At 46.5% G+C, this 15602-nt stretch overlaps 1 protein-coding gene across 1 annotated transcript in view; it reads right to left on the bottom strand.

Annotated features, from left to right (window-relative positions):
* Positions 1-15602, bottom strand: part of fam13a (family with sequence similarity 13 member A) — a 70534-nt gene that overhangs the window by 4554 nt on the left and 50378 nt on the right. The window contains exons 14-22 of the mRNA XM_083655777.1: positions 15071-15239; positions 12177-12242; positions 10106-10322; positions 9864-10005; positions 8978-9059; positions 8661-8866; positions 8412-8495; positions 6891-6986; positions 5646-5729 (exon numbers count right to left, since the gene is read on the bottom strand). Of these exons, the coding sequence (XP_083511903.1) occupies positions 5646-5729; positions 6891-6986; positions 8412-8495; positions 8661-8866; positions 8978-9059; positions 9864-10005; positions 10106-10322; positions 12177-12242; positions 15071-15239 (1146 nt within the window). The remainder of the gene's footprint in view (positions 1-5645; positions 5730-6890; positions 6987-8411; positions 8496-8660; positions 8867-8977; positions 9060-9863; positions 10006-10105; positions 10323-12176; positions 12243-15070; positions 15240-15602) is intronic.

The raw sequence follows: 15602 nt of genomic DNA, 5'->3' as shown, positions 1-15602 counted from the left end.
GCAACACAAAAGTGCCCCCCCTCTTCCCACTCCCAAAGATGATCAGCCAAACCACCATCACAAGTTCACAAGTAGCAGGTTTAGTTTCAGAGCACAGCATGGCCCCAACATCAACAAATCAAACTAATCACCAACCTTAAACTTACCTAAGAAAAGGATGGATTAAACAAAATAGACACAGCTCTCACCTATAAGCTCCTACAAAATAAACATGAGAATGTTACAAAACTAAAGGGCTTCTCCCTCCTACTACTTGGGTAAGAGTTATTTAGTGTAAAAAAGTATAGATTTAGAAGGTAGCGATTTACAGTTTGGACTGCACAAGTCTACCTAGACAAGGACAGATCTTCAAGTTCTACAGAACTACCAAAGTAGGCCTACATACAGTGCCTACTTGCCAGAACAAACATTCAGCAGAGCAGCCATCATCGGTGGCAATGACATCCCCATTTAACAGTGGAGACACAAGAAGTTGCTCAAATAAAAGTTTGGGCTATCAATCAAAACTTGATTAACATTTATTCTGTGTCATGTGTTCACATCATTCCTTCCTCAGTGTGTAATTGAACTATGAGTCCACTCATTGTATGCCTCGCTGTGTTCTGTCAGGTAGGAACTGTGTAGGCCTTTTTAGTTAATCAGAACTTGAAGATGTGTTATCTTGGTGGACCTGTGCAGTCTAAACTGTAAATAGCTACTTCCAGCTCTACACTTTCGTACATTAACATCTTACCTAAGTAAAGTAGGAGGGAGAAGCCCTTTAGTTTTTAGTAACATTTTCTCATGTTTATTTTGTAGGAGCTTATAGGTGAGAGCTGTCTTTTATTTAATCCATCCTTTTCTTAGGTAAATTTAAGGTTGGGGATTAGTTTGTTGTTGGGGCCATGCTGTGCTCTGAAACTAAACCTGCGACTTGTGAAGGTGATTTGGCTGATCATCCTTGGGAGTGTGAAGAATGGGGGCAGTTTTGTGTTGCGGTCCCGTTCCGAGGCCGGTTCCTAACATAATTGGGGGCTCGTCCGCTTTTCTCGTTCGTCAGCACGTCGTCCGAGTATATATATATATATTTTATGTTTGTCTGGTGGGCAGTCTTTGTGCAGGTGGTAAATGGTGTGCATGGAGCTGAGGAAGCTCATGGTGGTAAAGCTGGTGGAGAGAGGTTTGTTGGAGGAGGAGCCGGTCAGAGGGGACCAGTAAGACTGAGGAGGGGCGTGACAAGGCAGGGCCGTCAGTAGCACCGTTTCTCCTCTTTCTGTGTAGACTATGCTACCCTACAAGAGTCCCGTCTCCATACATAGACTTGGCTGTGACTGACTCCCAAGCCGTCTAAATCAGTGATACAGACGTATTTACAAGTGTCACAGAAACATTTCAAAGCCACATATTGAGAAGAAGGGTTCATCGCTTCGACGTCGGGGTTAGAAAGCTCGACGCTGCTCATAAATGCCTCTTTTCATCTGAAGTCTGTGCTGGTGATATTTTTTCCAGTTTAGAGCTCCCAGCCGTCAAGAGCGCTCAACAGCGCCACTCTGGCCGAAAGCTCGGTAAAAAATATCACCAGCACAGACTTCAGATGAAAAGAGGCATTTATGAGCAGCGACGAGCTTTCTAACCCCAATGTCGAGAAGCTATGAACTCTTCTTCTCAATATGTGGCTTTGAAATGTTTCTGTGACACTTGTAAATACGTCTGTATCACTGATTTAGACGGCTTGGGAGTCAGAGTGACAGGCAAGTCCATGTACGGAGACTCTTGTAGGGTAGCAGTCTACACAGAAAGAGGAGAAACGGTGCTACTGACGGCCCTGCCTTGTCACGCCCCTCCTCAGTCTTACTGGTCCCCTCTGACTGGCTCCTCCTCCAACAAACCTCTCCACCAGCTTTACCACCATGAGCTTCCTCAGCTCCATGCAAAGGCACCTTGACTAACACCATTTACCACCTGCACAAAGACTGCCCACCAGACAAACATAAAATATATATATATACACACACACACGACGTGCTGACGAATGAGAAAAGCAGACGAGCACCCAATTATGTTAGGAACCGGCCTCGGGGAACCGGACCGCAACACAAAAGTGCCCCCACTCTTCCCACTCCCAAGGATGATCAGCCAAACCACCATCACAAGTTCACAAGTAGCAGGTTTAGTTTCAGAGCACAGCACGGCCCCAACACAACTAACCAATCAAACTAATCCCCAACCTTAAATTTACCTAAGAAAAGAAAATGATGGATTAAATAAGAGACACAGCTCTTACCTATAAGCTCCTACAAAATAAACATGAGAAAATGTTAAAAAAAAAACTGAAGGGCTTCTCCCCCTACTTTCTGCTACTTGGGTAAGTGTTATTTACAGTGTACAAAAGTGTAGATCTGGAAGGTAACTATTTACAGTTTAGACTGCACAGGTCTACCAAGATAAAGACACATCTTAATAAAGTTCTGCAGAACTACTAAAGTAGGTCTACACACAGTTCCTACCTGACAGAACACAGCAGTCAGCACAGCAGCCATCATCGTTGGGAATGAGGAGAGCAAAGGGCGACAGGATGGCATCAGCTGGCTTAAATGCTGTCCACCAGCCAATCAGCCAGCAGCAATCTGACACCTGACCAGGCCAATTAGGATGAACACCACCTGCAATTCATTTCTCAATCACACACACACACAGAAAAGGAAAGGAATGATGAACACATGAGAGAAATATACAAGGACTGAATGTGAACATTAGCTTCTGTAGTTAATTGAGTTTATAATGACTCAGAGCTTGGGACACCTTGTATATTAGCCTGTATTATCCCATACATGTAAAAAGCAGCTGTGATGGCAAAAATTAGGCTTACAACATATACAGTATATAAAATATGTGACTGTGTGTGTGTTTTGTACATGATTAGTTCATTAACTATGGGCTTAATTATAAATGAGTTCTGACTGAACGTTACTATAAAGCACACATGGGCAACATACGGCCCCCCTGTGTGGCCCGCGATGGAATTGCAAAAAAAGTTTTTTTTTTTTTTTTTTTACAGTGCACCTGAACGCAACATGCAAAATACCCACTGAATAAGTGTCCAAATGTTCATGTCATTCTGGCCAATATTCTTCTGTTATAGCATTTCAGTCTGGAATATGGAATATCTTTCAATAATCTTTATGACTAAAACGCCAAAAGTAATCTCATGTGTAAGAAATGGCTGTTCTACATTGAGGTAGAAATTTAAATAATTAACTTGTTGGTTTTGGATTTATTTAGCTTCAAGAGTGCATGTTCGTGTGACCCTCAACACAGGCTTTGAGAATCCCGGCCACTTACTGATACTTATGCTTAAATTAACCCACTCATATTCTGGGTTATATCAAGAAAAACATTTCGGATAGTGGAAATTCTAATTGGCTGGTAACTTTAAAATCTAGCAGCCATATTGGCAGGTGGTGAAAAAAGTTAATTTCAAGCCCTGCAGGTGTGGTGACATAGGAGTGAGTGAGAAAATGATCAAATATTGGTGGTTAAGACTGAATAATGACATCACAACTGTTCATTTAAAATTAGTTATTCCTCTAAACCTGGCTTCAAATGCCCCAATTTTTTGGCGCTGGCGCCGTTCAGCCCTCAGCAAAATCTGGTAGCGAGGACTTTTTTTGTGGTCCTCTCTATCATCAAAGTTGCCCATCCATTACGGCATGACAATATTTGTTCGGCCCACGGCAAAAATCTGGATTTCTCATGTGGCCCCCCATGAAAAATAGTTGCCCACCCCTGGGTCAGACAGACAGATAGATCAGACAGACAGAGAGGTCAGACAGATAGACAGATAGATCAGACAGACAGAGAGGTCAGACAGACAGATAGATAGATCAGACAGACAGATCAGACAGACAGAGAGGTCAGACAGACAGAGAGATCAGACAGACAGAGAGGTCAGACAGACAGAGAGATCAGATGAGTCGTGCCGCCCAGGACGAGTCTGAGGAACAGCGCCCCCGAGGCCGTCAGCTGACCTTCAGGATCACACACCGTGTGAGAGTCATGCATTGTTAGTCACAAGTCACCGCAGTAAAATACAGTTCAAAATACATTTCCACCGTCGTCCTCCGCGAGTAAAGTCTACGGCCCTGCTGAGTGAGTCATTAGTAGTTAGATGGGGTTAATGAAGGCAGTTGACTAGGAGACAAATTCCATAGAGTAAACAGATAACCAAATTTATGTGCCGTCTTAAAAGTCTTAAACTAGCTATAAGCAGTGTTGGGGTAATGCGCTACAAAAAATGATGTGTTACAGCTTACAGGTAATATATTATTTTTAGCATTAACAGTAAGTAATATACAGTAACACATTACTAATAGGATTTCGGTAATATTATACAGTCAGTTACTATGTCAAAGAATGCGAGTTACCACCCAAAACACACCGCACACCGGACCGCCACCGGCAGAAAGATAAGTGGAAGCAGGAAGAAAACATACAGTTTGAATGCAGAGCAGACTCGTTGTTTAGATTGAACAATGCAAAGAGAATCAATATGGCAGATAGTAAGATGGAAGACAAGACTGTAACTGCTGGACCCTCTGCAAAACAAGGGTTAGGGTTTAGGGCTAAGATAGCTGGTGTTAAGAGGGAGAGGTAGGGCAAAGGTAATGTTCTATCATTGCCGCGGTTATGCCGGCAATAATACCTGTTGCGCTATTTAAAGAGAGTGAATGGAGGCACTGTCACAGACGCACAAACCGACCACCAACACAGGAGAACTGAATCTTACCCAAGTTGACCTACAAGTCAGCACAGAAGGCTCCAAGTTGGAACAGGGTCACAAATTCTCAAGACCCGGTGGTCTCACTGAGCTGCTGTCGGCTTCTCATTAGGTTGCATTGAGTTACATTATGATGTGTTCAAGATCTTATCAGTAAAAATGAGTTTTGAGGGAAGGTAAATTATAACGTTATCGTGATGTGTTCAAATGTAATCTTGTAAAATGACGTTTTTGGTGAGAAACATGGATAAATAGTTATTTGAAAATACAATTATGTATTTTTATGTATTATGTATTTCAATTGGGTGCTTTTATGCACATAACCACTATAGATGACAATAACAAAGTAAAAGGATAAGATTTAGAATTTTGGACGATTGAAATTCTTTTTCAGGACAGTTCTGGGACGGTGGTGAAAAAAGTGAGTCTGGACTGGAGCCTTGAATAAGGGTCTCAAATTGTGTTACCGAAGCTTTTAACTGGCGGTGTCTTTTTTTGGTGAAAGTAACGCAAAAAATAGTGTAAATATCTAACGAGTTACTCTACAGACAGTAAGATTGTAGCATCAAATAAATAGCAACATAAAGTGAGCATATTGATCAAGTTAAAATTGTGGCGTGATTGGATTACTTGTTGGGTTGTGCACACCAGACTTCGATTGCAAACCTTCACACAATTGGACCAAACATCTCCAACATCATCAGACCCAGACAGCTACTGATTCAAACTTTCAGCGGGTGCTAGTGACAGGAAACAGGCAACTGCCCAATCAACAGGCAGCAATCATGTTCGGTTGCAGGGTAAAAAGGTGGTAATGGGGTGGAGGGTGCATGGGGAGGGGTGGGAGGTGGGGTTCCGATGACTGATTAGTCAAGCAGCAGCTCTTCACCTTGATATCATCGAAGAAGAGAGCGGTTTCGCCCTCGATAATGGGCTGAAGGAGCGGGCCTCTGCGGGTGCTGGAGGGAGAACCCTGTGGTAAGGTTTGAGAAGGATGAGTTACCACTCTGTAACAGACTCTGAGTCTGTTATTTACAGCCATGCCAGGAGAAACCGCCAGACTGGCATCCACTTCTCACCGAGTTCTCTGCTTCAAGGCAGAGCTGGCTTCTATCAGAACTGAGCGGAGTGTTTTTCTGCAGCTGAAACACCAGCTTACATTTTGGTTTTTGGCCATGGGAGATCGGAGTTACATTAATTTTGACCGCTAACTTTGTAACAATTCTCATCAAAAGCACAACAGCCTGGCGATGGCGATATTGATGAGTGATTCTAGTGCTGGGGAAATAGTGATCCTACAGGCACTGGTGCACTGAGATCAAGCCTAGCATGGCTTGTCTTAACCCTCTGAGGATAATCAATGCTGCACTATACCTACTGTATGAAATAATCCATGCCAGCGGTCCCAATTTCTACATATTGTGGATTAGAGTGTAGTGCATTATATAATGAACATGGAGGCCCATAATACAGAGCATATCTTACATAATCAAAATGTTTACAAAATAGTTTAATATAGGAAAATGGGAAGTAAAAAAGCACATTTTAATGTATAGCCTATAGGCCAAATTATTTTATTCAGTTTTAAAACGGTCAATGAAATATTCAAAAAGGAAATAATTGTGCAGGTTTTTTCTTCTCTTTTCTTTTCTCTGGTCGTTATGTTCAATCCAAAGGAAGCAAATCCTATCAGATGAGCGCTGACATCTTTATAGGCAGCGGTTTCTGACCCTCTCCTGCACTCTGAGAGAAGCAGAGCGCAGCTGCTCTGTTTGCACCGTCATTTCTAACTGAGCTACTGTGAGCTCAGTCTGCCACCTATGAGCAGCTTTAAGACCTGGGGATCCACTGAGCCGCTAAAGCCAGACTTAGCGCTGGCCTTGGGGACGGGATAACACGCTTGTGGGCGCGTTTGCCACCGGTTGCCGCGGCAGACGCAAAAGCCGGCGGCGTGGACAACAGCTGGGATTAAGTGTTGCGGAGAGAGGCTCGACGCTAGCTCTCGGGTCACGTTTGGACTGTGTGGTGATCTTTGCCACTGGCTTGTCAGAGAGAAGCGGGACAACCGGGGGGAAGAATAGCAGCTGTGGAGAGAAGGGAGGGGGGTTAAGATAAGATACGAAGCTAAACTTACAATAACAGGAATAGTGGAGGCTCTGCAAAGGATCTGCTTGACCAGGCGGTATCTGTCGTACAAGGGCTTCATGATTTGCCTCTCGCTCTTGGTCACCTGAGGTAGGAAGAAGGAAGACAAACAAAGGCGCCATATTAGTGCAGGGTTAGCTTTCTTCTAGCTACAGCAGCTGCTGGTTGTCTTGCTCTCCTGCTCACATAAAACAACATGACGGGTAACCTAGATCAGGGGTTCCCAAACTTAAGAATGCCACGGCCCTTTAATCACAACTCTGACCAACACACAAGACTAAATGATGATGTATTTCCCTATATGTTTTTTACATTATATATTTTTTTATTTAATTAACAGAGCATGTGAACTGGGGCATAAGGGAAATTAATAATCTATCAACATACAAAAACATTTCGGCAAAATACCTAAAAGCAGATTGCCAACATTTTCTCCCCCCTTACTCATCAGAAGTATTTGCATGCATAACACATTTGTTGAGACAAAATGTGATGAGCAACAACAGAATAAATCAATCCACAAGGTATTAATGCTAGGCTTTGAAAAATGCTACCTTATCTGTAAAGGGGAGACTCGTGGGTACATTCAGATAAATTGAGCTGAGAGGTCAAGGGACCCCTTTGAAATAATTTCCCCTCGCCAAAAATGTAACCTACGGTATGTTTGGAGCATTATTTAGCCCCCTTCCCGACAAGCTAGCATATTATGCTTGGTACCAATGGGTGCCTTAGGTCTTCTAGTTTCTTCTGATAACAGGCTCTCCACTGTAGCTTTAGAAATGACTCTTCTACAGCCATTTGATTGCCCGCGAAAATCGGGAATGTTGGCAGACCACTCTCGGCCCACCTGCAGTACCTCCACGGTCCACTAGTGGGCCGCGGAATCACTGACCTAGATTGTCCAATAGTCATTACAACTCCTCAGTCTATTGTGTGAGTGTGAAGACCATTAACCATAAACCATCAAGGCACACAGCATGATGAGGGATAGGGGTAACAACAAGCTCAGCTGCACTTCCTGATTTAGGACATTACTAGCAGGGATTAGACATTGTGCAATTAGTCCAATTAGTTTTGGTCTGACATCAAACGAAGTGTGTTGTCAGTTCCTTCACAGTTCACTTTTTGTCCTTTAACTTGTGTCAATGCTACTAAGATGACATGTGTCCTGCTTCCTACATGTAGACATTAAAGCAACACATTTCACCAATAAAGATCAGTATGAGGCGAGTTCTGGCTCCGCCTAGTAAAACATGTATCCTTGAGCCTTAAGGCTTAGCAGATACACACTGTGAATGCTGTCCACATGTACAACACACTGTTGTGAGATATTATTCACTCTTGACTTGCGATCTAGGTCACGTCAAGTCCTGAGCAAGGTCTGCTGTGTTTGTTTGAGCCGCCAAGGCTGGCTGGCAGGGGCTGTGTGTGTGTGTGTGTGTGTGTGTGTGTGTGTGTGTGTGTGTCTGTTTGTTTGTTTAGTTATGCTGCAAAAGACAGCATGACTTACCGGTCTACCATGTATGCTCTCATAGTACAGAAGAGCCTTTTGCAGAGCCACCTTCTCTGCCCCGATCTGCTCCCGTGTCATGTCCTGGAAGGAACAGGAAGTGAGTCAACACATTCCAAAAATGTTTCATTCTCTATTCAACAGTTTTTCCTAATGTCTGGTATCTGGTTTACACATAGGCTTGGTATGCTATGGCTTATATCCACCGTTCCTGGCTATATGTTTTTTTCCATGGTTAAAATTGTGTACCTTGATGTCCTCAGGACGGCCCACCTCCTCCCTCTTCTCCTGGAGCCTCTTGAGCACCACCTCCAGGCTGCTTTCCACAGGGGGCTTAGGCACCTTCTCCTGCTGGGGTTTCTTCTCCAGCTGAGAGCCAAAGCTCTTGGGCAGGGTGTTGCTGCGCTGACGGGTCTGTGGAGGCAGATCCTCTTCAGACTTCAACACCTTGTGCTCTAAGGAGGAAGACATGAAGGAGGAGACATATGAGCTTGATTCCATTATCTGTTATGCAGCTTCTATAGTTTTTTTGTGTGCTATTCATTTCTATGTCGGTGTAGTCTTACCTTTTAGGTCTTTGCGAAGCTTGGACAGTTCATTTACCCATCTTAGCACTTCTGGGTTTCCAGCTTTATCGCTGTGGGAGGGCTGGATGGAAAAACAACAACAACAGATGACAATAGATCTTCCACTGAAAATGAGGCAGCAGCATCCATGTTGTTTGGCCACTGCAACCTGATCTGTATTGAGCACCTTCTCTCCATATTCACTCCATCTTAATAAGGAGTCATCTGGGTCTCCTTAGAGAGCCAATAACCTTGTTTACTGTCTAGAAGCCAGTCTGTGGGTCTGTCTGCATGCATGCATGATGTCTGGGAAGTGAATGAGCCAGTCTGTGGGTCTGTATGATTATTCTGATGTCTGGGAAGTGAAGCCAGTCTGTGGGTTGGGTATGATTTTTTCTTCTCCCCCCCCCCCCGCCCACGATTTTTTATCCCATTTTTATCCCCCATTAGTGCTAATTTTAATTTATTTATCCTGGTTGCTGCTCCACCCTCTGCCGATCTGGGGAGAGCCGAAAACAACTGGCTCCATGCTTCCTCCGGGACATGGGCAGTTAGCCAGCCGCTTCTTTTCACCTGACAGGGGAAGCTTCACCGCTAGGACATAGCACGTGGGAGGATCACGCTATTCCAACGAGTTCCCCTCCCTCCGAACAGGCGCCCTTAATGACCAGAGGAGGCACCACATCAGCAACCAGGATATTGCATGTTTTGGTGAAGGGGTTCCTATATGAAGGAAACCCCCGGGAGGCACGGGGAGAACATGCAAACTCCACACAGAAAGGCCCTTTTTGACGACCCCACCCGGGCGGTGGGCACTCGAGGACATGCGGACGGGCGTGGGTTGGGTATGATTAGGAAGTGAATGCTGTAGGGGGTTACGACTTACCCTGTATTTGCGCTCCTCTTCAAACCTCTCCTCAAACTTGCGGATCTTTTTCTTCAGTACGTGGATCCTCTTTGTGAGCTGGGCCACAGTCAGCTCCACTTTCTCATCATCACAGGAGCCAAGAGACGAACTCCGCCTGCGACTGGAGCCACACATAAGGGTGTTATCGTCACACATAAGGGCGTTATCGTCACATTTGGTTGTGTGTACGCAGGGCCGTGCAAAACGTGCAAAGCGTTTACCTGGTGAAGGAGTGTGCATTTGGCGGCGAGGGCGCCACCTCAGTGTCGTCCAGGTACTGCTGGCAGTGGCCGTAGGCATAGAAGCGAGGGGACAGCATGGGGTCGCTGTCCTCCTCCACCAGCTGGCGGATCAGACGGCCCCCGGCGTGAGGGGACAGACGAGCTTCTTCGCGGTCCATACTCTCCCTCTGCCACGACGAGTAGGCCGCGACAGGTTCTGAGGAGCACACACACAAACACATTTAGTCGTCTGATATTGACCGATAAATCTCACAAAACAGCACAAGATGACACTTTTGCACTCAGAAATAGAAGATGGCAGGCCAGTGAGGAGATGCAAGGTTAGTCTGTGGATCTTGTGTGGTACCTACTGTACTACTGCTCAACAGACAACAGATCATTTCCGTTATTAACCACTGGTCGGCAATATCATCCCCATCCCACTCCAAAACACAGCTCAGTAGCTAGAATGCAACTGAATAAAACAATCAACTCTTTTTTCACATCTGTTTGTTCTCTGTGAGCAGGCACATCTCTCCCAAGATGTTTCCAAGCTACTCTGGCTGCACCTACTCTCACCTAACTCACACTAGGCCCCGTTTGTCTCCGTGGCAACGCCTCCTTGGCACCTGCCTGGCACTGTGAAGGTCAGTGGGGATGATGAAGCGACTCGCGCTAAAGCCGTTGTGGGAAAAAAGCCTCTCTGGGGCTTCGCAGTGACAAATGTTCCCAAACCACGGTTAAGATATAGCCGCCCGCTTGCCCCTCTCCCTCTTCATCCCCTGGTTACAGTCTCCACTCTCACAATCATCATGTCTGGTGGAAAGAGCCATGCAGATACCCTGACAATCCCCGGGATATAAATACTGCCTGGCTCCACTATGATGCTCTCCACGGGATCATGTCGGAGCACGATCCCCTGTTGAGAGGTACGGTCACGAGTGTATAGTTTTAGTTTCCACTGGGCATGCTGAGAGACTGAGATAAACTGTGCTTATTCATGCACATGTATTTGAGAGAGAGAGAGATAGACAAGGGATACAAGGAGAGAGAGACAGAGAGACAGACAGCAGACATTGTTTGGGCACGCAGACTGTTGCTAGGCATGGAGGGAAGGTTCTAGAAACCAGTAGAAACTGCAACCCTGTCAAAACATAACACTCCGCAGGAGTTGTGATGTAGGTTTTATGGAGAAGGAGAGAAACCATACTACTGTCCCATAACATCTGGTGTCAGGAGAGCCTGGAAATATAGTGAGGAGCCATGTCGTGGGGAGATGAGATGGGGAGAGTGGAAACAAGCTGTGAGGGAAATTCTCAGGGTAAACATCCAAGGTGTCGGAAACCACCCGTCAAAATATGCACACCCCGCTCTAGAGGTGCACATGCATGTTGTTCTAAGCCGGGGTACGTGAGGCTCCGGAGTCCCCTGGGTGCTCCTGTGCTTCCAGGTACGTGAGGCTCCGGAGTCCCCTGGGTGCTCCTGTGCTTCCAGGTACGTGCAGTTTACCGAGTAGCAGCTCCTAGCATGTTAGGTCGCGCCGCAGGGCCACTCACCACAGCAGGTGAAGCTCTCAATCAAACCCGATGCCTTCCTAGGCCTATTATGTTGCCTAGAGTCCACTGGCCGGCAGGCCAGCATGGCATTTGAAATGAAGCCTTTAAATCAGCTGCTCAGGATCTACCCAGTGTAAACTAATGAAACAGGGAAAATGCCAGTCTGCCCTAAAGGTTGTTGTGTGCGATGCTCAGCCACAATGTTCCAAGTCATTCTGCCTGATGGTGTTGCCATGCAGTGGAAAAGGTCATACAGCGAGTGCTTAGCCTTTTCTTCTTCTGAGGTGTTATTTGTAAGCGAGGCAAGTCAACACTGATAGTGATGCGAACACAACACTTACATACAGCGATTAGCCTTTTCTTCTTCTGAGGTGTTATTTGTAAGCGAGACAAGTCAACACTGATAGTGATGCGAACACAACACTTACATACAGCGATTAGCCTTTTCTTCTTCTGAGGTGTTATTTGTAAGCGAGACAAGTCAACACTGATAGTGATGCGAACACAACACTTACCATCACAACAACTGGGCTGGAAAATGCTTTTGAAATGAAGGAAAGGGCTGCTTAAGAACGCAGAATCTAGTGGAACAAAGGGAAGAGTGAGAGAAGAAGAAGAGGGGGAGATGAGAGCAGGAAGAGAAGATGGAGTTGGAACAGAGTTGAAGGAAAAGACCAGCATGCATCCTCCTCCTTACTACATCAAAATGTGTCAAATCAAAATAGCACACACTTCCCTAAAGCCCACTGTGGCTCATGAGCTTATGAGCCTTCTGCTTTTCCTGCTCAACTATCTGTTCATGTCTTTCCATTCTGTCCAGCTCCATGTCCCCTGGCAGGGAGACAGGCCCCGTCCCCTGGCAGGGAGACAGGCACGGACGGGGCAGAGTCACCATGACAGGAGCAGGCACAGAGTGTACTGGGACAAAGGTCTCATACCCCTTCCTACACACCCTCATCCACAACCCCTGACCATACTCCACACATTACCTTATTCAGTATTTATTTAGTTGGACTCTTGTTGCCGGGACATAAATCTCTCTTTGGCTCTGCTGCTTAATGAAAACAAACGCGCCGGCTATGAAGAGAAAGCAAACAAACTCCAAACCCCAAATTCAACATTCAGAATTCAAAGCTCGTGCTGCGGCAAGCCCCGCTCTTCCTCGGGCTTCAAAGGACCAGAACATCAACTCAGGCAGCCAGCAGCACCTAGGAGAGATGTGTCTGTCACAACCAATCACATGAGAGATGTGTCTGTCACAACCAATCAAACCAGATCCCTCACTCACCCGGTGCAGGGAGATAGTCTGGCAACTACTAGCTCAGTAACGCATTCAAGACAGAACAAATAAAAGGGATGTTTCACAAGTGGCAAGTGATTCCACACAAGATGTCTTAATGATGTCGATCGGCATCTGAACAAAACAGCCACCTGGATTCTAAGTTTCCCGAAGAATTGAGCACAGCTTTCCCTCCACGCCCTGCTCCATCCTCCTCCACTGGAAATTACATTTCCACTACAAGCACGCGCACACAAACATACACACGTACCAGACTCGCTGAACCAAAATGGCTGACTGTCTGACATCAACCTTTCATGGACACACAGGAGTGACATTGAGTCCAGACATACAGTTTGTTAACTCAGAGAGGCAATATTCCACCTGACTTGCAAATGCAGCACAGTCGTGTTTGACGTTTCATATTTGGCCACTAGAGGGCTCCACATACTGTAGTACAGGCTGTGACTGCTTTGCCTGCAATGGATCAAAACATGCCTGTTGGAGAGCAGAGCAATATTCTCTTCAAGGTGTGACCTATGTGTTTTGCTCCAAGGCAAGACCGCCACCTCAACGATTCACAGTAGGAAGCTGTGGTGGTGGGAGTGACGACCAACATGTCAATACCTGTCACAACACGCCTCTGAACCGGCAACCTATTTAACCATAGGCAAGGACCTGTTGGTAATCATTCCAACACAAACACAACTTGACAATTCTGCGAATTGCTGTTGCTTTCACTGCACAGCTACAGCAACCTCCACCCACCTCCGCTCTGTCGCAATGTCGTCACAAAACAATCACAAACTCAATGCACGGCGATTGTGAGAGGTTCCCCTTCTGCTAATAACCATTAAAGTCTCAAATGTTACTGTCAAAATGGAGAGAACATGTATATTTCTTCTACAACCCTGTCTGTTTAACAGCTGCAACCGACATGATATGAATAATAGATTACTCTTGGCTATTTTTGTAAACTCTGCATTAGCAATGCGATCTGATAACCCTACATTATTGAATTCATTGCTTGCATCTAAGTTTCACGCACGCATGCACGTACACACGCGCGTGCACGCGTGCACACACACAGACACACAGACCCACACACACAGACACACATACACACACACACACACACACACACACACACACACACACACACACACGCACACATCACCCTCAACATTCCTGGAGGAAGTGTGCAAACAAAGCTATTCAGAAAATACAAATTAAGCTGACTTTGATATGGAGGCTGTGCGTGCAAATCTCTACCAGGATCAATCTGTTCAGATAGGAGCAAAGCCTCTATGGCCAGTGGACTTGTACACTGTTATCACTATTCTGCCTCCCCTTTAATCATTACTTTCAACTAGTGATTACAGAAGTGAGCAGCGGCCACTGGCAGCTGAGTCTGGAGACCATTCGGTGACATAAACTGCCCAGTGACTGCCACAGGAGAGCAGAGACATGACAGATGCGTACAGTAAATACTCACTGTTTACTCCCTGAGCAACAGCACAGGAAGAGTGCTGGACTGGGCCGTACGATCTCTCTTCAGATTTCCCACTTTGAGATCAAAACAATGTGGGACTCCCAGTCCCATGTGCTCTAACCTGACAGCAGCACATGACATGAAAAACAAATGAACTCGCCGCTGTCTCACTGCCAGCCCGCAGCATCTCGCCAGAGGACGAGCAAAACAAGCAGACCTGCAGCCGCGTCTCTCTTCCAGATATAGCTGGCCAGAGAACTTAAGAGGATCTTTCACAATTAAGTCCCGCAGGCAGACGCAGAGGGAACCACATCAAGGAGGAGGTGGAGTAGGAGGAGGAGGAGGAAGAGGAGGAGAGGCAGGCAGCAGAAGGTGTGCAGCTGCTACCCAGACGCCCATGTGCAAAGCTGGGTGCAAAACAGTGAGTGGGTAGTGTGTGTGTGTGTGTGTGTGTGCGTGCGTGTGTGTGTGTGTGTGTGTGTGTGTGTGTGTGTGTGTGTGTGTGTGTGGTCGGGTGTGGGTGTTTGTGTGAAATTGTGTGTATGCTGCTTTACTATTGGACAGATTCCAAATGAGAGAAATACAATGTGCACATGAGAAAGTGCATGCCTGTGTGCATGACGACTCCACGCACTCACCTCCCCAGTTGTTGTTGTCCTCGGTCAGCCCCGTCAGGTCCAGCCGCGGCACGTCTTCGCGGCTCTCGCACTCTGCGTCCGAGCCGCCGCGCACCCCTCCGTTGCTGCCGCCGACCCTCCCCGTGTGGTCACAAGTGACGGGCGACTCCTGGATCTTCATCCTTAACGTCTGCACAACCATGAGAGAGAGAGGGGGAAAGAGCGCTCAACAACGGTGGCCACAGCCAGCGGAGCACACTCTTAAGTTGAGCTGCCCCGCACACTCCCCTCAGACAAGCCCTGCCCTGCCAGAGGGGGCTGCTCCTCACCTCCGATTGGCCGACCGGACTGGCCAAAACATCCGCCCATCCGTCTATGGCTGCGGGTGTCTGTGTGTGTGTGTGTGGGGGGGGGGGGGGGGGGGGGGGGGGAGTGAGGGGTAGGCTCCACCTTCTTTTTCACCCTCTGGATTCCCACACCCCTCCCTTATTTTCTCTCCCTTGGCTCTCTGTCTCTCTCTCTCTACAGTTCTCTTCCTTTCTCTCTCATGCAC

The sequence above is a fragment of the Poromitra crassiceps genome (genome assembly GCF_964638095.1).
Source record: "Poromitra crassiceps genome assembly, chromosome: 19".
Taxonomy (NCBI): Eukaryota; Metazoa; Chordata; class Actinopteri; order Beryciformes; family Melamphaidae; genus Poromitra; species Poromitra crassiceps.
The sequence above is the reverse complement of the archived record's forward strand: the minus strand, read 5'-3'. Positions and strand labels throughout refer to the sequence as shown.